This window comes from Osmerus eperlanus, chromosome 19, assembly GCF_963692335.1.
Source record: "Osmerus eperlanus chromosome 19, fOsmEpe2.1, whole genome shotgun sequence".
In the NCBI taxonomy this organism is placed as follows: domain Eukaryota; kingdom Metazoa; phylum Chordata; class Actinopteri; order Osmeriformes; family Osmeridae; genus Osmerus; species Osmerus eperlanus.
Genome location: NC_085036.1, coordinates 2,257,554 through 2,284,245, shown reverse-complemented (window position 1 = coordinate 2,284,245; position 26,692 = coordinate 2,257,554). Strand labels below are relative to the sequence as shown.

Below are 26,692 nucleotides of genomic sequence, written 5' to 3'. Positions count from 1 at the left end.
AACCTAAGCAGGGAGGCCCAGACTTTCCTCTCCCCGGCCACTTCCACCAGCTCTTCCTGGGGGACCCCGAGGCGTTCCCAGGCCAGCCGAGAGACATAGTCCCTCCAGCGTGTCCTGGGTCTTCCCCGGGGCCTCTTCCCAGTGGGACGTGCCCTGAACACCTCACCAGGGAGGCGTCCAGGAGGCATCCTTATCAGATGCCCGAGCCACCTCAACTTTATTCAAATATGTACACGTTATTTTAGTCTCTGCTATGAAAAGAGTGTAAAGGGTGACACAATAAAGGTAACGCTTTTGTCTACACCGCGCTGTCTTGGTCTTGCACCTAGCATCTTGGATTTCATAATGGTTGGGTGTGATGCATGGGGATGTATTGCATGCTCCAAATAGGGAGTGGTGATGTAGGCTACGGCTTCCCAGCTGATAGTGAGAGGAGAAAGAGGTGGTTTGCTAAAGTCAACAGGAGCAAACTCAATATAACTCAATAACGACCACAATTAAAAGCATAGTAATGACAAAAATACTGTGGTTTAAATATAAGACAGCCCACTCCATCACATTTTCCCTCATCCAGAAATCTCTCATCCAGTGGTCTCCCATCCAGCGCTCCTTCAACTAGTGGTCTCCCATCCAGCGCTCCTTCGTCCAGTGGTCTGACATCCACCTCCAAGGCACTGGGCCTCCTTTTCAGCTCACATCAACATCAGTAGCAATGCCAGACTGCAAGGGCCATAGACACACACACATAAACAGACAGTAAGCTGTAATGATAATCACATGATGGACTGAATGTTACAATGGTCTCTAACTCATAGTTTGCTTAGTAAACATTCACTTTATGAATAGATTAACCATGTTGTACTATGTTCTTTGATGGTTCCTTGACACTGTATAATATCATCCAATTTCTTACTGTACCAACCCCCAGACTATGGTGCAAATAAGCGACCACAGTTACGGATTAATAATTAAATACAGCTTTCCTCTCACACAAACTTGTTTGTAGGCATTAGTTTCTCAATAAATATAAATAGTGCACTAAATTAGCTAGCTACACTGATCATTACATAAACAGGTCATCACTCACTTCGTAGCACATTGTTTTTGCTACGTTCTGGCTTCTACATGTCTAGCTAGCATCAAAAAATCTCGGCACTTTAAGATACTGAAATGTTAAATGTACTAGATGCCAGAAAATGGGCCAAGAACTTCCACATTCTTACCTTGGCACAACTCCATCATACAGTACAGTACAACTGTTCCTCAACGACGATGCTGCTGTGTTTGAAACTGATGCTAGCTCGCTCTAGTTCTAACTAGCCTACAGTACAGTACAGTACCATGAACGTAAAGGCAATTGACGCAACTCTTTCTCTTTGACTCTGCAGGCAGCTAAATGGTACAAATTGGTATCCAGAGCCTCAACGCGAAAAAGTTAAACATCTTGACTAGCACTTTTTTTAGCAAGGTTAGCTAGGCAAAACTCTCATATCTCGCTATCTATTGCGTGTGTGCAGTCTTTTGTTTACTAAGGTAGTCATAGCAAACCCAGGCATGGAAAGTCCATCTTCGCACTCTGATACCGATCAACCAATGGGGTTAAGGTGACACCGTGACATACATTGATTGACAGCTTACCTCATTAGCTTAAGGACAAGGAAATACAGAAATAAATGTACACAGAAATAAATAAATACAGAAATAAATGTACACAGAAATAAATTAATACAAAAATAAATATATACAGAAATAAATGGCCATGTAAATAAATAAATACGTAATTAAGATGTTTTCATACATTTATTTTTATATATTTACATTTTTTTATGTATAAATACATTTATTTATTTATTTTTAATTTTGGCAGGTTTGGTCCTCCATAAAATACAACTCCTTTGGCAGTTTCAAAAATGCTAATGGTGTGTCTGTTTGGTTGCCACGGTGATGGCGCAGCTGTGATAGCTAACGAGCTAGGCACAGAGAAAAACGAACATTTACCTAGCATCCACACCTCAAACAAGTTGACCTAGACGGAAAACTACACGTCCAATAAATAAAATGAGGATATTTTCCGAGACCCAAGACTCTGCCGAAACTAGAGATGTCCTTTATATGTCTGTGCGGTCAAAAATATGTCTCTACAGGCAGTTTCGAAATCGTCTTCCTTCTTGCTTTCTCTGACGGATTTTACCCACCTCTCCATTGAAGTTTGTTAGATAATTTGAAAGGCTGCTCTCACTTCAAGGCTCATAGCTGAAAATCTGTAAATGTGAGCTCTTTAGTAGTTACATTGGCTGAAAGAGGACAAACTTTCCCACATTTTAAGGTATAACTTTTTTCTGTAAGTTAAACTATATGAAAGTTAGAGGAATTTGTTTGACAATTTAGTTGAATATCAGAAAAAGAGCAGGCAGCAGTGTGCCACTCTGCTTGCTGCTCATTCATAAAAATCAAGAAGGAGCAAACATTTTAATGTATTTCAAACTGTCATAATTCTAAATTGTCTCTATATTTGAAAAAGCTGAATCATTTGGGAATAGCTGAATGTCTTGTGAACATTTTAAAGGTTGAATGGTGTCTCTAGCTGAAAGTATGCTGAAGTAGTTAAGTTTGAAAGAGGAGGAAGCTTTTTAATGATTTGAAAGGATTTACCATTACTTTTAATGGGAGAATAAATTGCACAAAAACCTTAATATATCAAAAATTATAAAAGTGAGAAATGAGTAAAGGACAAAAAACCAGTGGAAGAACTGAGAAGTTGAAAAACAATAGTGAGAATTCTCACAATAATTAAGAGAAACAGGAAAAAAATAGTGAGAATGTTTAACAGCATTCTCACAATAATAATATATGTGAGAGAACAAAGTTTGTGCCCTTGCCGAAGGCAAAGCACACCCAATAATCAAAACATCGATTAATGGCTCGTTATACCATTTGTGTTATATGGTTATTTCATTATTCCCAAAAAAACGAAACTATGGAGGACTAAAAGTGCCACAATGAATTAAATAAATACACCATTAAATAAATAAATAAATACACCATTAAATAAATAAATACACCATTAAATAATTACTTAAATGTGTCATTGATGAATTAAAATAGACATTAAATACATAAATGTGTTCTTAAATGTGTCATGAATTAATTAAAATACTAATTCATTTAATGTTTTTATATATCATTATTTCACTATTTAAGTATTTCATGCTACATTTCATGCTACATTTCATGCTACATTTCATGCTACATTTCATGCTACATTTCACAACGAGTTGTGTGCTTCATTAATTGTGTTATCTGTCAAACTCGCCCATCAAAGTCAGTGGGGTGGGGACCCAGTAACCCCTTAACCAATGATATGTGCTTTGAGCTTAAGTTGTCATGAGTATCTGGCAGTTTTCAGAAATACAATCGGTGATTGGACGGCAAAGACATTAAGGCGGGAACCATGGGATTTGAATGGTCCGGCAGAAAAGGGTTAGATACAAGGGGAAGACTTGATCCTGCTAGCCCCCATGCCATTTGAGGTGCAGGATAAAATGGCGAAAACTTATCCGGAGCTGCTTAGAGAAGCAGCACATTTGATAGAGGAAGCTCTGACCAGAAATCCTCCGGCTCCGGCGGCTCAGTCACAGCCGATACCTGCCGCTCCATCACAAGAAGTACCTCCCGCCCCATCACAGCAGATACCTGCCGCTCCATCACGTACACCTACCTGTTCAAGGTAAGCTAAGTAATTTCATGTTAGCCGGGTGTGCTACTAATCAATGACTCGGGACACAGGTGTGGGTTTAATTAGATCGAAAATGTATTTGTATGCGGTAGGCTCGTGATGCTTCGTGTGTAATACGTTCATTGTTAATGGGAGAGCATAAAACTAGTTTGTTAGGCCGTGTTCACACTTGACTTCTTTTTTTTAGAAAAAAGCGCTGCCTTCAGCGCCCTTTGAGCGCCTTTTGAGCTCCATTTGAGAAAAGTGCTGGGTGACGTCAAGCGCCTTTCTGACGAGAATTTTGTAACCTGAACGGGAATCATATAGTCTAGCGATACATTATTCGTTATTTTCCGTTGGTTACTTATTGACAGCTAGCTACTATGGCCAATAAAATGCACTTACTTGCTTTAGCTTTGGCGTTTGAGGAGCCTAGCCATAGCCATAGCCTGGTAACTAAGGTAGAAGGTTACTAGGGAAGGTACACTCCTATACCTACTCTCCTCGTCCTGATTGATCAGCTGTCAAAAAGGCGCTTGACGTCACCCAGCGCTTTTCTGAAAAGTTGAGAAAATTGAACTCAAAAAGGCGTCGGGCTCAGCGCTTTTTTTGAAGTTTTTAAAAGGCGGCCGCATTTTCTGAAAAAGTCAAGTGTGAAAACGGCCTTAGCTGGCTTGAGCATCGGTGTTCTGGGGCATCTGCACCATAGAAGTTGAGCCTGTTTTAGCTGACTGGTGACCATTGAGCTGTGACTTTTTTCTGTGTTGCAGCCGAAGTAGCAAGGCTCTTTGCGCCGTATAACAGCGGAGCCAGAAGGAATATGAGACGACCAGGACAAGTCCAAGTTTGCCGAAGAAGCTACACACACACTGTCTTTTGTTTGGCTGACCACAAGGCGGGTACAATTCCAAGCATATCGCTTAAAACGGACCTTGTTACTTCAGGACTTGGAGAGCAAAAAGTAACATTTTCAGGTCAGTGCGAAACTAGGCATTTACCAAAACCCCCAAAAGTTTGCACTGTCTGTGACTTTTAAATTATTTGGTTCTACTCGGCATTTCTGTTTAGTCTTAAATATTTCCATATTCATATGTGACTCAAAAGTAATTGATTTTCATAGTGTGAATAATAGTCATCACAGGCTTATTTGCTTAGTTTAGGTGGGTCAATGAGTTATGTTTTTTCTCTCCAGGGAATGAGAACGATCCCATGGTTATAACCAATGAACTGATGGAAGTGTTTCCAAAGCTCCAACAAGGGGGAGGCTTTTAATTTCAAAAAATTGCAGGATCTACTCGCAGTCGAGCTGGTCCACAGTTCCAAGGCCAGGACGAAAACCACATTGCTCCTTCTGAATCCAAGGTTCGACAATCCGACGGACCCTCCTCTCCAGCACCCCTGAATAGACTTTCCCAGGGAGGCTGAGGAGTGTGATCCCCCTAAAGTTGGAGCACACCCTCCGGTCCCCCTTTTTAAAGAGGGGAACCACCACCCCGGTCTGCCAGTCCAGAGGCACTGTCCCTGATGTCCACGCGATGTTGCAGAGTCGTGCCAACCAAGACAGCCCTACAACATCCAGAGCCTTAAGGAACTCCGGGCGGACCTCATCCACCGCAGGGGCCTTGCCACCGCGGAGCTTTTCAACCACCTCGGCGACCTCAGCCCCAGAGATAGAAGGGCCCCCCCCAATGTCCCCAGACTCTGCCTCCACGTCGGAACGCGTGTTGGTGGGATTAAGGAGGTCTTCAAAGTATTCCTTCCACCGATCCAAGACGTCCCCCATCGAGGTCAGCAGCGCACCATCCCCACCATATACAGCGTTGACAGTGCACTGCTTCCCCCTCCTGAGTCGCCGGATGGTGGTCCAGAACCTTTTCGAAGCCGTTCGGAAGTCATTCTCCATGGCCTCGCCGAACTCCTCCCACGCCCGGGTTTTTGCCTCCGCGACCGCCAAAGCCGCATTCCGCTTGGCCTGCCGGTACACATCAGCTGCCTCTGGAGTCCTAGGCCTATCGGACAAAGTCCGATAGGCCTAGTCAGCTTGACGGCTTCCCTCACCTCCGGCGTCCACCACCGAGTCCGAGGGTTACCGCCGCGACATGCACCGACCGCCTTGCGTCCGCAGCTCCGGTCAGCCGCCTCAACAATGGAGGCCCGGAACATGGCCCATTCGGACTCAATGTCCCCGGCCTCCCCCGAGACATGGTCGAAGCTCTGCCGGAGGTGGGAGTTGAAGCTCCTTCTGACAGGGGATTCTGCCAGCCGTTCCCAGCAGACCCTCACATTACGTTTGGGCCTGCCAGGCCTGACCGGCGTCTTCCCCCACCATCGTAGCCAACTCACCACCAGGTGGTGATCAGTTGACAGCTCCGCCCCTCTCCTCACCCGAGTGTCCAAGACATTCGGCCTCAGATCCGACGACACGACTACAAAGTCTATCATCGAACTGAGACCTCGGGTGTCCTGGTGCCAAGTGCACATATGAACACCCTTATGCTTGAACATGGTGTTCGTTATGGACAAGCCGTGTCTAGCACAGAAGTCCAACAACAAAACACCGCTCGGGTTCAGATTGGGGGGGCCGTTCCTCCCAATCACGCCCCTCCAGGTCTCACTGTCATTGCCCACATGAGCATTGAAGTCCCCCAGGAGGACGAGGGAATCTCCGGGAGGAGCGCTTTCCAGCACCCCTCCCAGAGACTCCAAAAAGGGTGGGTACTCTGCACTGCCATTTGGTGCATAAGCACAAACAACAGTGAGGACCCGTCCCCCCACCCGAAGGCGGAGGGAGGCTACCCTCTCGTCCACCGGGGTGAACCCCAACGTACAGGCACCGAACCGAGGGGAAACAAGTATTCCCACCCCAGCTCGAAGCCTCTCACCGAGGGCAACTCCAGAGTGGAAGAGAGTCCAGCCCCTCTCAAGGAGACTGGTTCCGGAGCCGATGCTGTGCGTCGAGGCGAGGCCGACTATATCTAGCCGGAACTTCTCTACCTCGCGCACCAGCTCCGGCTCCTTTCCCGCCAGCGAGGTGACGTTCCACGTCCCTAGAGCTAGCTTCTGCAGCCGAGGATCGGACCGCCAAGGACCCCGCCTTCGGCCGCCGCCCGTCTCGCACTGCACCCGACCCCCATGACCCCTCCTGCGGATGGTGAGCCCACTGGAAGGGGGTCCCACGTTGTCTCTTCGGGCTGTGCCCGACCGGGCCCCATGGGAAAAGGCCCGGCCACCAGGCGCTCGCCATCGAGCCCCACCCCCGGGCCTGGCTCCAGGGGGGGGCCCCGGTGACCCGCTTCCGGGCAGGGGCAACTGAGAACCATTGTTATTTTTCTTCATGGTAGTTTTTGAGCCACGCTTTGTCTGATCCTTCGCCTGGAACCTGTTTGCCTTGGGTGACCCTACCAGGGGCATAAAGCCCCCGACAACATAGCTTCCAGGATCATTAGGACACGCAAACCCCTCCACCGCGGTAAGGTGGTGACTCAGGGAGGGGTCACTACCCTCACCTATGGTTACGAACTGTGGGTAGTGACCGAAAGAACGAGATCGCGAATACAAGCGGCCAAAATGAGTTTTCTCCGCAGGGTGTCCGGGCTCTCCCTTAGAGATGGGGTGAGAAGCTCGGTCATCCGGGAGGGGCTCAGAGTAGAACCGCTGCTCCTCCGCGTCGAGAGGGGCCAGTTGAGGTGGCTCGGGCATCTGATAAGGATGCCTCCTGGACGCCTCCCTGGTGAGGTGTTCTGGGCACGTCCCACTGGGAAGAGGCCCCGGGGAAGACCCAGGACACGCTGGAGGGACTATGTCTCTCGGCTGGCCTGGGAACGCCTCGGGGTCCCCCAGGAAGAGCTGGTGGAAGTGGCCGGGGAGAGGAAAGTCTGGGCCTCCCTGCTTAGGTTGCTGCTCCCGCGACCCGACCCCCGGACAAGCGGAAGATGATGGATGGATGGATGGACTCGCAGTCGAAATCTTGCATTGCTTCAGTGTCCCAGCACTGGATACACCCTTGCCTATCTGAAAGATCCATCGACGATGATTGGACAGGCTACAATCTACATACGTCCACTTCAACAGGATCTACCCTTCAATGTACATACATTTACAGAAACCTAGTTTTATACATAATAAAAACAAAGATTACTGGTGACTTTCAATCATTAATTAAAAGCCATTTGTTGTTGTTAGGAGAGCACATGTTCTGCCTCTGGTCCAGTCATCCCCTGCATCACTTGTCAGAAGGAAGTTCCCTTTTCAGAGATGAAGCTGCACAGATTGAGCTGCAATGGGTATGTACTTCTTAAAGCAATGCAAGGGTAGCATATACATTTTTCTCTCAGTGTTGTACACACAAATAAGGGAGTATGACCATAATCTTAATTGTGTTCACTTCAAGGACACCCATGCAGGAATCAGAAAGAGAACAAGAGGGAGGCCAAAGTGAAGAAAATGATAGTGAGATGATAGTCAGTGACAGTGTTCCAGTGAGACCTGGAACATCAGTTGAGAGTGCAGTAGTACCAGCAGTGATTGTCATCGAGGAGTTGGATTGCGAAGAAACAAACAGTGGTTTGTGTCATCACAATAGCGTTGTGTGTAACTGAAACTAAGTTGATAGAAAAATAACACCTGCAAGATATAATTAGATAAGATAGCACAGTTACAGATGATTAATAACATGCATCTGGATTATATTTTCTATTTTTCTAATATTTAGTTTTTGTTCAGAATGCTGTGACATGGACAGAATTTTCCTCCTTTTCTGTAGACCGAGAGGATATCAGTATCTGCAGGTAACATGCCAACTCGCAACATGTCTCTCTGGAATAGATAACTTTATTGTTGTTGTTTGTTTAGAATGGAAGCTTATTAAAGAACCGGCTCAAGCTGCCAAAGTTTTCAAAGAGAATCTGCTAAGGGAACATGCAACTGGGAAAACACTCAGAATGAAGATGGACATAAGGGACTCTGAAGAGGACGGAACGGGAACTACTCTCATTCTATAAACAGCAGCAAGAATGGGCATGTCCACTTCATTGTACTCTTGCTGGTAAGTAATATAACGTTTGTAATATACATGTATCAGTAAAGTTTATACCACTCAAGTATCTTATATGGAATTGTTAAATTGGAGAATGGAATCCAAAAATTTAAATCATTGATGACCACTAATGAAAATATGCCGTGCACAATATTCTCCTGTAATCTGGAAGAATCAATATTAAGGATGCTTTTTTAGAATTACAGCTAATAGAATATTGACTATTTTTTCCCTTGCTTGTTAAATGTTACCTAATCTAGTTAGCTTTATTAGTCAGACACTGTTTTTCCACTGTGTTGTTATCAGTATTTTATTTCAGGTGATGTTGCTATCGGAGAGGGAGTGAAGCGGTACTTTCTGTCAACAACGATATCCAAACTCCAGTTTGGATTCAGTCTAGATCTTGGTAAGTCTCTTACTATTTTGAAGGTTAATGTCTTTTTTTTGTAATGTATTTCAGACGTTAATTGTTGTGACTTTATCCCCTGCTCTCTTGGTACTTTACAGGAGGAATGGGCCGAACACTGCTATTTGAGGGTGAACCTGACCATATTGTTCCAACAGCATCAGAGACACTTATTGAAAGCAACCTCTTCCGGGTTGCAGGAAGGATGTTGGCCCACACCTTTCTGCATGACGGTCCCCATGTCACAGGATTAAGTCCTGCTGTAATACATGTGCTGTTCAATGGGGACCCTGAAATGGCCACTGTTGTTACAGAAGACTGTCCTGATCTGCACATCAGGAGCATCATAAAACTGGTATGTAACATAAACTAAACTTTGCCTTGCAAAAATTATTGTTTGGGAAAATATAACTTGTATGGTCTTGATTCTAGCTTGAAAATGAAGAACTTACACCGGAACAGAAGGACACAATTTCAGATCTTTCCATGTCTTGGGATCTTCCGGCAGTCACCAAAACAAATCGGAGGTGGCTACATAACAAACTTCTACTCCATGCAGTGAGTTCCTGTTGGTCAAGTGACAGAAATCATTGCTGTAGTTGTTGAAATTATAGAAAGTGTTGTGAATCCTGTCTTATGTCTTATCTCTAGCAGAGATGCAAATGGTCAAATTTTAGTGGTGAAATTCATGCTATGAATTTCCCAATTAATCCGATGTCTTAAGCAGAACAGTTATGTCAAGTGTGCATAAAGCACCACATATTCTCAATCACAGGCAAACTGGGACTGTAGACAGGACAACTAGCACTGTCTTTAACTTGTTATCCAGGTAGAATGTGATTTGTTGTAAAATCAAGGAAAATCCCAGAAAAATACACATATGAATAGCGGCATACATTAGTTTTTAAATGTGTCTCTTAGGTCATTATGAGGACCATGCGCCATATTAAACAGCTGAGAAAGGGACTGAAAGATGTGATGGTATGGCCCCTGCTGACATCTAGGCCAGATGTTGTCCCACTTCTTTTCCCCAAAATGGCTGAAATGCAGTTCACACCCCAGGTAAGTCAGTAATTAGTTATATTTGTGACTTAACTTGATCCCCTCCCTGAGTCACCACCTTATCGCGGTGGAGGGGTTTGCGTGTCCTAATGATCCTGGAAGCTATGTTGTCGGGGGCTTTATGCCCCTGGTAGGGTCACCCAAGGCAAACAGGTTCCAGGTGAAAGACCAGACAAAGCGTGGCTCAAAAAACAACAATGGTTCCAAGTTGCCCTTGCCCGGACGCGGGTCACCGGTGCCCCACCCTGGAGCCAGGCCCGGGGGCGAGATCGACAGGCGGATCGGTGCGGCGTCCGCAGTGATGCGGGCTCTGCATCGGTCCGTCGTGGTGAAGAAGGAGCTGAGTCGAAAGGCGAAGTTCTCTATTTACCAGTCGATCTACGTTCCTACCCTCACCTATGGTCACGAACTGTGGGTAGTGACCGAAAGAACGAGATCGCGAATACAAGCGGCCGAAATGAGCTTTCTCCGCAGGGTGTCCGGTCTCTCCCTTAGAGATAGGGTGAGAAGCTCGGTCATCCGGGAGGGGCTCAGAGTAGAACCGCTGCTCCTCCGTGTGGAGCTGAGGTGGCTCGGGCATCTGATCAGGATGCCTCCTGGACGCCTCCCTGGTGAGGTGTTCTGGGCACGTCCCACTGGGAAGAGGCCCCGGGGAAGACCCAGGACACGCTGGAGGGACTATGTCTCTCGGCTGGCCTGGGAACGCCTCGGGGTCCCCCAGGAAGAGCTGGTGGAAGTGGCCGGGGAGAGGTAAGTCTGGGCCTCCCTGCTTAGGTTGCTGCCCCCGCGACCCGACCCCCGGACAAGCGGCAGATTGTCCGGGGGTCGGGTCCGAACTTAACTTGATGGATTTACGTGTATTTTCAATGATTGAGCTGGTTATTTTTCCATTTACCAAGAATGTGATCTGCATGTTCCTTCACCAAAATAAGTACTCCCTTTTAAAATACTTACAATTGGTGTGTTCTTTAAGATGCTCCTAGAAAAAATCACATGGCCAGTTGAGGACAGTGATGATGAAGACTTTGACTTGGACACAACGTGCCGCATCACAGGTTTTCTTAGAATGTTCATTGAAACAGGTATAAACACCTTATTTGGTTTATGTATTGCTCTCTTTACAAATGCTTCTATGTGTCATGGATAGACATGATCAATTAATGTTGAACTAAATGTCTTGAATCCATTTTATGACTTTTAGCTTCATCAGGTACTCTGGCCCAGCTGCTGACATTCTGGGTTGGCTGGGAGATGCTTCCTCCTCAACTGAGAGTGGAGATCTCTGGGGGAACCCTTCCTACGTCTGCCACATGTTTCGAAACACTAAAGCTGCCAGCTCATTTCCAAACCTACATGGACTTTGAGAAAGCACTTGTCTCTGCCATAAATAGTGCAAACACTGGATTTGGACTTCTTTAACAGACTTCTTTAAATTTTTCCAGACAAATGTCATTGTATGTACTGTTAAGTAGTTTAGTAATTCAGGTCAAATGACAAGTTCAGTGTCTTAGAAAATGTAAACACACTGTTTAGTAATTCAGGTCAAATGACAAGTTCAGTGTCTTTGAAAATGTAAACACACTGTGTTTAGTAATTCAGGTCAAATGACAAGTTCAGTGTCTTTGAAAATGTAAACACACTGTGTTTAGTAATTCCAGTCACACGGGGGCAGGGGTGGAGGGCAAAGAAAGGGTATCTGCATATTGTTGGTGTGCCTTGGGCACAAAAAGTTTGAAAACCACTGTCCACCGTTTTGTACAGTCGGTACGAGCCATTGTATTTTAGATTTTCCCATGGAGTTGAATAAAAATGTGTCAGGAGAAGCCAGCTACAGCTTGGTTTTCTGCTACTCTGTACCGTCCCTGAGTACTGTTACTAGTAAAAGAGAAGATTAGGGTCACTACTGAAGTTTCTTTGAGACACTGAAAAGAGTTTTGGAGCTTGGAAGGGTGACAGCTACAAAGATCCCAAGAGCTGGATGAGACCGCCGGGTTACAGACTTCAGGAACTCATGGCATGAGAGGATGAATGTCCTTGATTACATATCAAACAGTACAGCATTCATGTACACGCTAAATAAAAGCATGGGTTGATCAGTCGGCTAGGATTCTTGATAAAACTTGCACAGTCTCTACATATAATCTAAGTGTATCAGACACTCCTGGAGCTGGCAAAATGGCAACCTCTTCATCTGAGAGCTCACGGGCCAGCTGGACCTCAGGGACTGACACAGTGCCTCTATGAAGACTGTGAGGTCCGTTCCAGTCGATCCCATACTCTTCAGGAACCTGAATGGAGGACAAGCATGATCAATCTTGTACTTAAAACTAGTTTGACATGTCATTACACAAGATAGTTCTTTTTGGTCTCCAAGTGAGAAATTAAATGTTGCCTATTCAATTCAGTTTTTGTATTCAAGTAATACAGTTGTGCATAGTATGCACCGTAGAAACTACAGCTCAGAGGTTGATCTTTGAAAGCTCGGGAGACTTTGAGACTATAACTTTTTATTTAAAGTACCACATTTAGCACAATATTTTCTCCTATATAATTCCTTTGGGGAAAAACAGTTTAAAAAGTGTTTAAAGTTGATTGTTCTTTAACCTCAGTAGGATCCTCCATAGGGCCTTGCTCTCTGTATCTTCTCCAGAGTTGCTGTGGTGACTGATTCCTTTCAGTTCTAAGACCATGAAAGTTCCAAGCATCTCGGAAAGAGTCGACGCTTTTCTGGATTAGTGGAAGGAAGATGTGAGTCAGTGCGAAAAGATGGACTTCATTGTCTGGATTCAGTGTTCCCTGATCTTCCAATGAAGTGAAGATCTGATAGAAGAGGTCCAGGGCATGTTCATAAACATCTCTCCACATCCTCTCTATTCTGTGTTTTGGATCAAATTGACAAATTGTTAATTTACGTGACATATGCTAAAGAAGTACATTCAACTGGTACATTTGTTGTGTGAGCCAGGTTGCCAAACATATTTATTTACCGCTGATTGTGGACACTTCTGCCTGTGATGTGTGAATTCCTGTCGGTACCTCTGCTTCTGATCATGAATTCGGCTACATCTGTATTCTCCCCCCCTTTATCAGACCGTACCCTTGATGGCAGCCCATACTGCTCAACAGCAGTGATAAAGCTCTGTAAGACCGTATGAGCTCTATTATTGCCAGCCACAGTCAGGTAGACCACTAAACGACTGAATCCATCCACCGCACCATGGACAACAAATCTCCACCTGTCAGCCAATTGTGAACACATGAAAAAGAACAACTTTATTGTAAAACAATTCTAATGAAACATCTAGAAAGATGCATTGTTTATCTGCTAATATCACTGACCTGATGAGCTTATGGTGGCCATCTATATGCCACAAAGAGTTTGGGCCAGGAACAGAATACTGCCGTCGTCTTAATACACACAGCCTTAGACGTCTCATGTAGACTCCCTCTGCATCGACTCTGCGTAAAGACTCTTGCAGTCTTGACACTAAGGGGAGGAAATTAAATTAATAACCACACACTCACTGGCTACTTATTTTGAGGAGATAGTGGTGTCATAATGAAATACATGATGTGTGTAAAACTCAACTATTACAGAACTACCACAGCCTCAAAATTGTACTGTCAGATATTGTCCCTCTTAATATATAAAAGATTCCACATGCTCGAGCTTTACACTGCTGACTTGTATCATCAGAACAGACCTATGCCTCCTACCCAGCCTCCTATGATTATATACTTTTCTATGATTATATTATACACTTTACAGCAGGGGTGGGGGCATATCCGGACAGCTGAGAATATTACTGTCAGATATGTTTATTTTATTAAATAGGAGTCTAAAAATCACAGGACATGTCTATTGGTTCTGATGATACAAGTCAGCGGTCCTGAAATGTGTTTCTCGTCTAGATAATACAGATTCTACATCTCAGTGGCAACGTATTTCCACAAGCGGACTTCCTTCACCTTTCAAAGGGGCAGAGCTCAGCATTAAAAATACTGTAATGACCCGACTAGGTCAGAAAGCAACGATTGTCCAGGCATGCGATGGCGTTTAATAATCTCCAGTTTATTCATGGTACACAGGCTACTGTTTGGCCGTAGCCTACGTCAAATAAAAGAATAGTAGCACACATAACAATCGTGACCAGTTCTCTTAAAACCCATGCGTAACAGGAAGAACAACCAACAGCCCAACATCTGTATGTGTGGGTGACGGGTCGCTACAATACTAACTACTAGTAGCTACTTACTAACCAAACGGTCGAGGTTAGTAAGTTGTTTATTATATGGCATTTTTAGCTCTTTTCATTTTGTAAATGAAAATAAATGGTAGGTTAATTGTAGCTAGCTCTCAAATCTTCTCACGGTGTGTTTCAGGTGTGGACTAGCAACCAATTACTTTTGATAGAAAGCGGACAAACACGGTTCTGCTAAAATGGCTTTAATTCCAACACAAATAACGACTCTTTTTGAAAATTAACAATTTCTTCGTCGGTGTTGATGTCTTCAGTATCGTCTGGATAGTAAAACTCAGCTGACTCCTCGATATCGCTCATTTTGAAGTTGACGTCAGAGCAGGGTACAGTAATAATAATCCGTATCAGACCGCTGACCGGCGATGAGGTCAATACGCGGCTGGCATGACTACCCATTAGCCAATCAGAACGCTCGTACTGTCGTTGCCATAATAAATTTAAATAATGCCCATATACTCACTTGGAACACGTAACGTCACTGTGTCCAATCCCGACCGCTGTAAACTACTATTGTCCAAACCCGAACGGGGTTTGGACACTCAGTTTCCGGTCTTTTTGCCAGCATTTTCTTTTGCTATCGGCAACAAAGTGTAAGTAGTATTATTTTAGGCATACCAAACAATCTACGTGTAAAATTTCATGAACATATATGGACGTTTACATAATATAGGAAAGTTACTTTGGCCGAAAGACCACTCGGGCGACGCTTGGGCGACGATCTTTACTCTGACAAGTGTGTCTTTGTTGTCATCGTACTGCTACTATGGGTTAGCATATCAGTGTATTTCAATGCTAGCTTAACACTACTTTGTCTTGCCAATGAAAATACACGATCATGTGTGACGTGATCTGTAGTCGAGGGGAGGAAGGGATGGGGGCTACTGTATCAAACTTTGAGAAGAGTTCAACAAAACATCCAGCAGGTGGTGGTATACAGTCAAATTGAGATTTTATCGCATAGTTTGGAGATGTTGAAGCGTGATATCTTATTGTGGAGGACATAACTATGTCCCCGGATATGTTGACAGCATTGATGGTCAGTTTGGTGACCCTGGATCAAGTTAATATCCCCAGAAAAACAGCAGCGGCCAGTGTTTAGAAGTGCGGTCGGGTTTGGACAAGGGTAGCGCAAGGCTAATTTACCGGCGCCAGCGTCTTTTGACCGGCTCTTGTAAAGGCTAAGCTAACTCTAAATTTTTTAACAATATTTAGCTCGAAAGGTAAGAAGTTAAAGCTTAACGTGAAATCAGTAAATCAGCTGAAAACGTGATCCGATTATTTTTATCAATATTTGAAGTGGCATTTTCTCAGAATGTTAGCTAAAAACCGGTCGGGATTGGACACAGTGACGCTAAACCTCTTGCATTCAGATGACCACGCATTAGCTTGTAGCCGGTGTTTGGATGTCTTCTGTGAATTTCACTTATAATACGGTCTAACTCCTCATCATTCACAGCTGAATAGAGGTCTGTCTTTCTGCACAAACAAAAACAAATAACATCAAGTAATGTTACCTTAAACGTAATATTCTTTCTAAGTGGATGAGAGCGGCAATTCATAAACTGAAAACTAAACTTATTGTAAATACCTTAAACCGTTTAGTTTCATGCGCCTCCTGATGGTCCTCTTTGACACTCCGAACATCGCTGCAATTTGACCAGCGGGTAATCCACAAAGAACTTGTTGCTCCAGAACTGCACTCGGTATGTCAAACGCCAAACGCCCCGGTCCCTGTGTGTGTTGGGCCGGATGCACCCTACCAGAGAAGCGGTGGACTACTTCTTCTAAATTTGCAGTCACTCTATGGTCAATATCGTAGTCGGAAAGTGCGGAAATTACTCCAATAACTTCAATAACTTCCTCTGCTTTACTGGCTACACGCTCTGGGTCAGCAGATCCTGCTTCCACATCCTCTGCTAAATCTAAAATTTCTCTCACCAACTCCCTAGAAAGTTCACGGAGATCCTCCATTGTCACTATCCAGGCACTCTACTTCAGATCAAAGTAATGGATCAGACTAGATTCGCGCTAGCCCCACCCCACTGACTTTGAAGGGCGAGTTTGACAGATAACACAATTAATGAAGCACTGCAACACAACTTGTTGTGAAATGTAGCATGAAATGTAGCATGAAATGTAGCATAAAATGTAGCATGAAATACTTAAATAGTGAAATAATTATATATAAAAACATTAAATGAATTAGTATTTTAATTAATTCATGACACATTTAAGAACACATTTATGTATTTAATGTCTATTTTAATTAATTAATGACACATTTAAGTAATTATTTAATGGTGTATTTATTTATTTAATGGTGTATTTATTTATTTAATGGTGTATTTATTTAATTAATTGTGGCACTTTTAGTCCTCCATACGAAACAACCAAAAACAAGCCGTTATACTTAAATGTGTGTTCGATTTACTAAAGTGACAAAACGATATTACGGCCCTATTTTGAGTTTTTCAACACAGGTTGCAAAATAGAAAAACCAATACACGGACCGATATCCTACTGTAGCAGACCTTTCTATGTGACAACGGACAAGGGTGTTTTGTCCCTCGGGAGTTGCCGTAGGCTTGATGCTGAACGCATTTGTGAAATCAGTGAGGGTTGTTCGAATAGTGATGTCAAGAAGAGCAGTGGTAAAATACAAGTTATGAAAAGAGACCGCGTCCGTGTCTTATTGTCCACACGATCATATACAATTAGATCTAAAACGAACTTACACAGAGCTCGGTAACACTACCAAAGTTGAATTAGTAATGTTGTTAGCGATGCTAGCGTTATTTTGCTAGAGCTAGCTAGTCTATAACATTTCACTGGGTCTTGCAGCTGTTTGATTAACTGAAATTATTATGAAATGTTATGTTCTACTAGCCATTTGCCTACTTTAGTTTTTCTGGGAGTTTTTCCTTGTCTTCCTTGAGGGTTTAGGTGGGTTGAGGGGCAGTTCTATGGGCGTATGTGAAGCCCTCTGTGACATGCTTGCGTGTAAAAAGGGCTATACAAATACATTTGATTTGATTTAGAGATCTTGAGACAAAGCCACTTTTTTGTTCTAAAACCGGATTATAAACTGCTTCGAAATATAAGCCGCACAAGAAAACTGTAAAATCGGAGTACAAGCCTACTGACTGTCTCAGTTTGTCTGTTATTGGACAACTTACACAGCTACTGCTATTCGTAAAAAAATTTCAGGAAACCTAAACCCAATGCAAACCTTAAAACTTACTTCAAATATTATGCCTTTTTCAATCGCGAAAAGAGCTTGTGGAGCTGTGGAAATATTCTATATTCTGCTGTCTGTTCTTCTTATTCTTCTGTATCTCGCAACAAACGTCTCTCTTCGATTTGAATAATGCACCGCAACGCAGCAAAATAAATGAAATTCTTTCAACAAGCGGTCAAATAAGATGTCAATCAGCATCAAATTTCCAGAAGCAAATTACATTTTGGGGTGGCACCCGGGGTGGCCACAGATGTCAGGGGTGTCCAGTGCCACCCCGGACACCCCTCTGGCTCCGCTACTGCTCTGCAGGCACATGCTATTCGCTTTTTTGAGTGGCCTGTCAGAATTGGTTGTAACGCCACACACTTCTGGACAGTAGGTGGCGGAGTAGTTAGTTTTGAGTTGGATGCAATCCGCCAACAATATTCGAAGAAGATCTTCCATTCCTTGTTGAGGCTTGCTCTGCTATCAGCTAGCGTTTTGGGAACAGCTCTGTCATCTTCTTAAACCTGGTAGTGATGATGGCAACATTTTTCGGAGAAGTGCTGTCTGTTTATTCTCGTGCTGTGGATGACGATGAAGAGGACCAAGATAATACAAATGAAGAAGATGAGCAAATTCGTAAAGAAATTGAAGAAAAGAGGTGAGCAGTAGCTACTGTAGCTAACATGCAAGCTAACTAAGTTGATAAAGCTAGAGCTAGCTAGTCGGCAACTGCGTCAAAAGTCTTCAAGTTTTAGTGAGTCAGTTTAACTTCGCCTGCTCAATTTGTAAGTTGGTCTACAAATTATTCAATTTAATAGCTAACGTTAGTCTTGCTGCATAGCCGCTCCACGGGCTTGCACGGCGGTACGCTTTCACTTTCATTTGTTCTCTCTAAGGTGTAGGATGACTCACTAAGTAGTTAATCACAAACTACTGTTGACTGGTCACTGTTTTAATCCTTTAGGGAGGTACACATTGAGTGGGGTCCAGAAGTCACAAAAGCGATAGAATATACTGGAAGCCAAACATTACAGTGCTCAGACTTCATCCTAGCAGTGGGTCATAACGCTGCAGGTAAGTTCATCAGATGTATAATTTATCACCATCTCTCCCACCCTCTTGTACACCCACATATCGTATAGTGTATGAAATGTGTTCTACACGCTGGTTTCAGGTCTTCTGTCAGCATATGTTTTAAACTCAGCCAGCTGGGATGCAGTAGGTCATGTGTCCCTGTGGAATGAGAGAAGTAGGGGCTCCTGCAGACACTCCAGTGCCCCTCTGCCAGGGGAACCAGCTTGTGTGTTCTACAGACACAGGGACAACTCATCAGTAAGTAGCCATTGATTGTGCCTTGTGGTTTTATAGTTTTCACTATGATTCTCCCTGTTTCCACATCTTCCCACTTTGGCTCACATTCCCCATCACAGTATAATTACGCGTGAACAGGGCTTGAAATTGCGGCAATTTTGGTCCCATATGCTCGCAAATTTGTGTCACTAAATATATTTGAGAGATTAAGTGCAAATAATCGTTATGGTGCAACCTGTTTTAAATTCTTAAATGCTTGCAATTAGCCTACTACACAGTGCCTGCTGTGAGCTGATACAGTGACCGGTCCAACGTTCCAAAACCAATTAAACTTAATCTTTAGGTTTTAAACTTTAATGCAGATTTTAAATTGGTTAATATTAGCCGTCAGTCACTCCTTGTCACTGCGCTCTGTTGTCACGTGACAAGGAGCTAACTAGCGCGCAAAATAAATCCAGGGCTCTCAAGTCTCACGCTTTTGCCGTGAGACTCACGCATTTCAACCATCTCTCACGCAACACCTTGTTATTCTCAAGCTGAGAAGTAAGGGATAACTTTTCCTAGTAAAATTAATGGGCGAGGCGCAGGCATACAGAGGCAATTTTTCTTTCCCGAGTTGAGTATCTCAAGATATATTTTAATATACCCCCCCCCCCCTGCCTGAAGCCCAGTAAATCTATAACATAAACATTTTAGTTGTGGCGCTCCTTAATATTCGGTGGGTCCTCCAACTTTTCAAAGTTGGGAGCACCAGTGCCAACAAGTAAAAAAGTTAATTTCAAGCCCTGGCAAATGTCCTTACTGTTAATTGGCTATATTGACTGTAAATTGTGTGTGTGAATGATGTGTGTGTAAATATATACATGATTTTATTTCAATAAAGGGTTATCAAGGAGTTGTCAGTAATGTTAATAAGGACTATTGTGCTGTAGGGGTGGAACGGTAGGTACATACCAAACCGTACGGTACGGGCGTCACGGTTCGATGCTTGAAATTACACGGAGAATACACGGTATAAAAATAAATAAAACTTGCGTGCAAATTAATTAATGTAATGCGGAACTACTGTTAGATACTCGTGTTCTTTAGGGACATCTAATCTGTAGATCTGAAGCTCTGATTGGCGCCGCCATGAGTCAGAGATAGGCTACCTAGCAGCACTAAGGACGAGTGTGACGAGAGATGGAGGACCTGCCGCCTTTTTAAGATTGCAAGTTTGGGAAAACTTCGGTTTCCCATTCAGTTACAGTAGTACAGGCGAGAGAGTGGTGGATAAGACGAGCACTGTGTGTCGGCGTTGTTCAGCAGTTGTGGGCAGTGACGTGCAGTCTGGGTAGGCAAGGTAGGCATTGCCTACCCTGCCAAAATTCAAACGTAAACATTTTTATTAAATAATTAAAAAATTAAAAAATGATTGGACAAGTAAGATAGAAACCACATTTAGTTGGAACAAAAAGATGTGCCGGTTAAAATGGAAACGTTCCGTCAAAATGAATTAATTCCATAATAATATATCGGTTATAGGTCCGGGTCCGGATAGGGAACCGCCTGGGTCCGGACCCGGACCGCGGTCCGCCAATTAGTGACCCCTGGCCTAGCCTCTTACTGACATCACCACACGTCACTGGTTGTGGGGTATGTGAGTGGAAATACATCTAACATGCCAACGCGCATCTGGCGTGTGCTAAATGACTAAAAATATCCAACGCCATCACCCAGGTGTGCCAATCACAGGAACGAGACAATTTTATTTTTTCAACTTCTCCCTACAGTGCCTAACCAGCCATTTGATACACGTACAAATAGGGCCCAAAAAATTACTGACGCAATCGGAATTTACATGTCATCTTCAATGCGCCATATTCACTTGTAGAGGAAGCTGGTTTGTTTTGCTTTTCCGTCCATTGTACCGAACTCGTACCGAACCGTGATGTATGAACCGAACCATGACTTCAGTGTACCGTTCCACCCCTATTGTGCTGACCACATATTAAAGTAAGCTGTATCTCACAAATCTATAGGTTCTGATATGCCAAAGCGCTTGCTACATTGCAGAGGACCAGTTGTTTCAGTGGACAGAAAAGGTAGACTAAAGTTTGAATCATTGCTGTTGTATAATACCTATTCACATACTTTCAGACCAAACAATTTCTGAACAAATCTTTGTTGAACTTACCACCACTCCTTCCTTCTCCCCTTCAGGTATTCAGCTGCCTGCAGCCGAGGGGCCTTAGCGTGATGGTGTTGTCAGACAGCCCTGTGGCCGAGTACAAAACACCAGACTATCTGGATGCCAGCCCAGTCCCCTTCCTTCGTTCTCTCAAGACCAGCACTTACAAAAGCCAAACCCTCTGCCCTGCACTGGAGCAGCCCAACATAGTCACTGGGCTCCCTGCGGCAGGTATGGTCATATTAATGTCCGCATGACTGCTACGTGTTTTCATGGAATTTGAATCATAAACACTGTGTGTTGTATCTGACAAACGACTCGAAAGTTAAAGAGTAACTGCAGGGTGCGAATTGGGGGGGAGGGGGGGTTTGAGCTTCGATACATTTATATATCGTTCTTACCTGTAATTGTAAATATTACTTTACAATTACATTACATTTATGCATTTAGCAGACACTTTTATCCAAATCGACGTCCAAGAGAGAGCTTTACAAAAGTGCATAGGTCACTGATCATAACAACGAGATAGCCCCGAACATTGCGAGCAGCCAAAACATGAAGCATACATTGTGAAAACCAAATAAGTGCCAAAAGGAAGAACCATAAGAGCATGCAGTTAAACAAGTTACAATTGAACAACATGAAACTCAAAAGTGCAAGTGTACCTGTAGAAAAACAGTCAACAGTAAAAAATATTTCACAGCGATTACAAGAATTTAAATCCGTTACAACCAAACAACAAGAGCAACAAGTCTCTCAATAAGAGTCATTGTAATCCTGAAGGAAACTAACATCAGGTCCAGCCAAGCATTCCTAAGTGCCATTGTACTCCCGGAACAAGTGCGTCTTGAGCCTTTTCTTGAAGGTGGGGAGACAGTCAGTGTCCCTGATGGAGGTGGGGAGTTTATTCCACCATTGGGGGGCCAGACAGGAGAAGAGCTTGTGATGGGACCGGGCGCTCTTGAGCGGTGGGACCACCAGACGGTTGTCAGATGAAGGCCGTAGGTGGCGGGTGGGGGTGTAAGGCTGGAGGAGAGACTTGATGTAGTCGGGTGCAGTCCCGTTCACCGCTCGGAAGGTCAGTACCAGAGTCTTGAATCTGATACGGGCCGTGATGGGAAGCCAGTGGAGGGAGATGAGGAGCGGGGTAACATGGGAGCGTCTGGGTAGATTGAAGACCAGACGGGCCGCCGCGTTCTGAATCCTCTGGAGAGGGCGGGTTGCGCATGCTGGGAGACCGGCGAGCAGCGAGTTGCAGTAGTCCAACTTTGAGAGGACAAGTGCTTGGACTAGCAGCTGGGTGGAATGCTCAGACAGGTATCTCCTGATCTTCCGGATGTTGTAGAGGGTGAATCTACACGACCGGAAGAGCGCAGCAATGTGGGCTGTGAGGGAGAGCTCGTCATCCATGGCCCCCCCGAGGTTCCTGGCAGAGGATGAAGGGGTCACCGTCGCAGATCCCAGGGTGATTGAGAGATTGTGGGAGATGGAGGGCTTGGCCGGGATGATAAGTTCTGTTTTGGTGAGGTTCAGCTGGAGGTGGTGCTTGGTCATCCAGTCGGAGATGTCTGCGAGGCAGGCCTCAATCCTAGCTAAGAAGGAGAAGCCATGGGAGCTGATAATCGGTCCAAGCGAGGTGGTGTACAGAGAGAAGAGGAGGGGTCCAAGGACGGAGCCCTGTGGCACACTAGTAGAGAGCTGGCGGGGTCCTGACACTTTGCCTCCCCAGGAGACCTGGTAGGATGTTCCCGACAGGTAGGATGAGATCCAATGAAGTGCAGTGCCAGTGATGCCCATTGCAGAAAGTCTGGCGAGCAGGATCTGATGGTTAACCGTATCAAACGCTGCAGAAAGGTCCAGCAGAATGATGATGGATGACCTCAAAGCTGCTCTGGCAGACTGGAGGGCAGTGGTGACTGACAGGAGGGCAGTTTCTGTGGAGTGGCCAGTCTTGAAGCCTGATGAGGTGTTGGGGGTCAAGCAGGTTTTTCTGAGAAAGTTTGACAGTTGGTTAGAGACAGCGCGTTCAATTGTTTTAGAAAAAAAGGGTAGCAGTGATACTGGTCTGTAGTTCTGGAGGATGGCTGGCTTAAGGGAGGGTTTTTTGAGTAAGTAAGTAAGACTTTATTTATATAGCACTTTTCATACAAGAATTGCAGCTCAAAGTGCTAGTAGAGGGCTAACTCTGGCCTGTTTGAAGGCAGAGGGGGAAGTGCCGGAAGTAAGAGAAGAGTTAAGGACATGGAGAAGAAAAGTTATGATGGAGGGAGAGATGGTTTGAAAGAGAGGGGAGAGGACTGGATCAAGGGGACAGGAGGTGGGGCGATGAGAGAGAATGAGGTCAGAGATCTCTGCCTCGGACAGGGGAGAGAAAGAGTTTAGACATTTAGTAGGGTCAGTCATAGAGGGTGGGTGGGTAGGAAAGGTGGGTTCAGCGTACTTTACGCCCTGGAGAAGAAGTTGACCCCCCAATTGTTTTATTTTTATTTTTTTGACCCCCCCCGATTGTCATTGTATAATTTGCACTCTGAGTAACTGAACACTAAAACCTCAGAGTTAAAACCTTATGTTTAATGCTCATGCACGGCTAAACACATCAATCCTGGTTTTGATACCAATAGTTTGTGAAGGGAGGGGTTGTTTATGAAGTACCTTCCCTTGAGATGTGCCAGATGGTAACATCCTTAGGCCTTAAGTGGAAGGGCAAAAATGAATATAAATCCCCCACCCATGAAAGCATTTAAAGAAAATGTATACAGTGCATCCGTAAAGTATTCACAGCTTCACCTTTTCCACATGTTAAGTTGTCATATTGTCATATTCCAAAATTGATTAAATTCATGTTCCCCTCTATCTACACACAATACCCCATAATGATAACGTGAAAAAATATTTTATTTTTGGAAATCTAAAAAACAAAAGAATTACATGGACATACGGTGGTAAATTCAGTTGGTTGGACATGATTTGCAAAGGCACACACCTGTCTATATACCTGTCCCACAGTTGAGAGTGCATGTCAGATCACAAACCAAGCCATGAAGTCCAAGGAATTGTCTGTCGACCTCCGAGACAGTAATGTATCGAGGCACAGATCAATTTCTGCAGCATTGAAGGTCCCAATGAGCACAGTGGCCTCCATCATCTGTAAATGGAAGAAGTTTGGAACCATCAGGACTCTTCTTAGAGTTGGCCGCCCGGCCAAACTGAGAAATCTGGGGAGAAGGGCCTTACGCTGCGTGTCCACTACCACTACCAAAACAACCCTAAGCACACCGCCAAGATAACAAAGGAGTGGCTTCGGGACAACTCTGTGAATGACTTTGAGTGGTCCAGCCAGAGCCCAGCCCTGAACCTGATTGAACATCTCTGGAGAGATCTGAAAATGGCTGAGCACCGACACTCCCCATCCAACCTGATGGAGCTTCAGAGGTCCTGCAAAGAAGAATGGGAGAAACTGACCAAAAATGGGTGTGCCAAGCTTGTAGCATCATGCTCAGAAAGACTTGAGGCTGTAATGGCTGCCAAAGGTGCTTCAACAAAGTATTAGCAAAAGCTGTGAATACTTGTTATATTTTCGTTCTTAATTTTTTGCACATCTATTTAAAAATATGAAACAAACTTTTTCCACTTTGTCATTAATGGGGTATTGTGTGTAAAATGTTAAGGGACAAAATGAATTGAATCCATTTTGGAATAAGGCTGTAACATCACAAAATGTGGAAAAAGTGAATACTTTCCAGGTGAACTGTATTAACCCTTGTGTTATCTTCGGGTCATTCTGACCCATCAGTCATTGTGACCCACCGTCGTATTGCGACAAATTTACCTCATACAAAAACAAAGTGAAGCATTTTCTTTTAACTCTCGGGCTGTCTCAGACCCCCCACATTGGAATGGTTAAAAGAAAATTATTTTTATTTGTTTTTGTATTGGGTAAAATTGGGTAAACACAACAATGGTTCGTTATGAACCTTTGGGTCATGTGACCCGAAGGCAGCACGAGGGTTAAGGACAAGCCTATGGCTGGAATTAGTTTCTGAAATTGGTATTTGTTACTCTTTTGAAAGTAAATTTGAACAAGAAGCTACTCATTGGAGCCCATGGATGTTAAACAAGAACGTTTTGGCTAAGCTGTGACTGAAATAGATCTATGCTGTATTTTCAGTGCTCAACCACTGCCAGGTCCACCAGATCCCTACTGTCATGTACCAGTGCTACAGCGATGTAATCGCCCCAGACTCGGTCACAATGGGAACATACAAATCTGCACTGTCAAGTCTCAGCAAATTGGTCAAGGTGAGTGGTAATCTTCCTGATACCCGAAGGATATAAGCAATGTTAACTGCCAAGAAATTATTATATTACCATTCATTTTCTTTCAAACCTTTTTTCTGCTGCCTGTTTGTTTTTACAGTTGAACTCTTGTCCGAGTACAGATGTCCTTCGCAAGCTCGCCAAAGCCAGTGAGACTCAGAGTAACCTGTACACGTGAACATGAGGAATTATTTCACAGTTTTTACATTTACTGTCATATCATCTAACAGATGTAGAGATTACAGAAAAGATTAATTAAAAAAACACCATATCAATACTTGTGAATGTTGCTTTTATATTATGCCCAAAGGGCAATTTGTTGCACAGCCAGCAGTACACATACAATTCACACCAAAAAAACAATTACAAATGTGGAATTACATATTGTAATAAAAAAAACAATAGCAGGGACAAATTAATTCTTGAATCTATTGGTCCTGCATTTTGGCAGATTAAATCTGCAACCAGATGAAAGCAACCTGAACTCACTGAACAGGAGGTGACTGGTCAGCAAGGATTGATTGTGCCTTTTCTAAATGACCCTCTCCCAACTGTTCACAAGTCATAGCCAGAATGAAGGCCCAGTCAATCCTTGCTGACCCTAGGATGACTACGTACTGTAACAAAAAAAATCATACATGATGCATAAACACATGATATGCTGGTTCACCTTATATCACCTAATTATCATAAAGCATAAGATGATATCAACTTTGATATTGGGCCATTTTACTGATGGGTGTCTACTTGGGGTGTAACGATACACTCAGCTCACGATTCAATACGTATCACAATACTGGGTGTACGATACAATACGTATCACAATATTTTGAACGACATTTTTTATGAAACAAATTCAATTAACCCTTGTGTTATCTTCGGGTCATTCTGACCCATCAGTCATTGTGACCCACCTTCGTATTGCGACAGATTTACCGCATACAAAGACAAAGTGAAGCATATTCTTTTAACCGTTGGGCTGTCTCAGACCCCCCACATTGCAAAGGTTAAAAGAAAATTATTTTAATTTGTTTTTGTATTGGGTAAAATCGGGTAAACACAACGATGGTTCGTTATGAACCTTTGGGTCATGTGACCCGAAGGCAGCACGAGGGTTAACAGATTTTTTCCAAAACATGAAACATTTGCAATAATTTTCTTTGTTGTACATACAATTTAGTTAACTCAGTT

General features: G+C 43.9%; 1 protein-coding gene and 1 long non-coding RNA gene across 2 annotated transcripts; one reads left to right on the top strand and one right to left on the bottom strand.

Annotated features, from left to right (window-relative positions):
* Nucleotides 1-596: 596 nt before the first annotated feature.
* Nucleotides 597-1,366, bottom strand: LOC134039761 (uncharacterized). Its single transcript, XR_009932821.1, has 2 exons — nt 1,224-1,366; nt 597-720 (listed from the first exon to the last, which is right to left on the bottom strand). It is a non-coding gene; the product is annotated as an uncharacterized LOC134039761 (long non-coding RNA).
* Nucleotides 1,367-18,082: 16,716 nt separating this feature from the next.
* Nucleotides 18,083-25,778, top strand: psmg1 (proteasome (prosome, macropain) assembly chaperone 1). The gene is made up of 7 exons (XM_062485974.1): nt 18,083-18,361; nt 18,668-18,777; nt 18,878-19,035; nt 21,036-21,098; nt 21,217-21,415; nt 25,353-25,483; nt 25,602-25,778. Exons 1-7 carry the CDS (start codon nt 18,237-18,239, stop codon nt 25,677-25,679), a joined length of 864 nt encoding a protein of 287 aa, XP_062341958.1. The 5' UTR covers nt 18,083-18,236; the 3' UTR covers nt 25,680-25,778.
* The last annotated feature ends 914 nt before the right edge of the window (nt 25,779-26,692 follow it).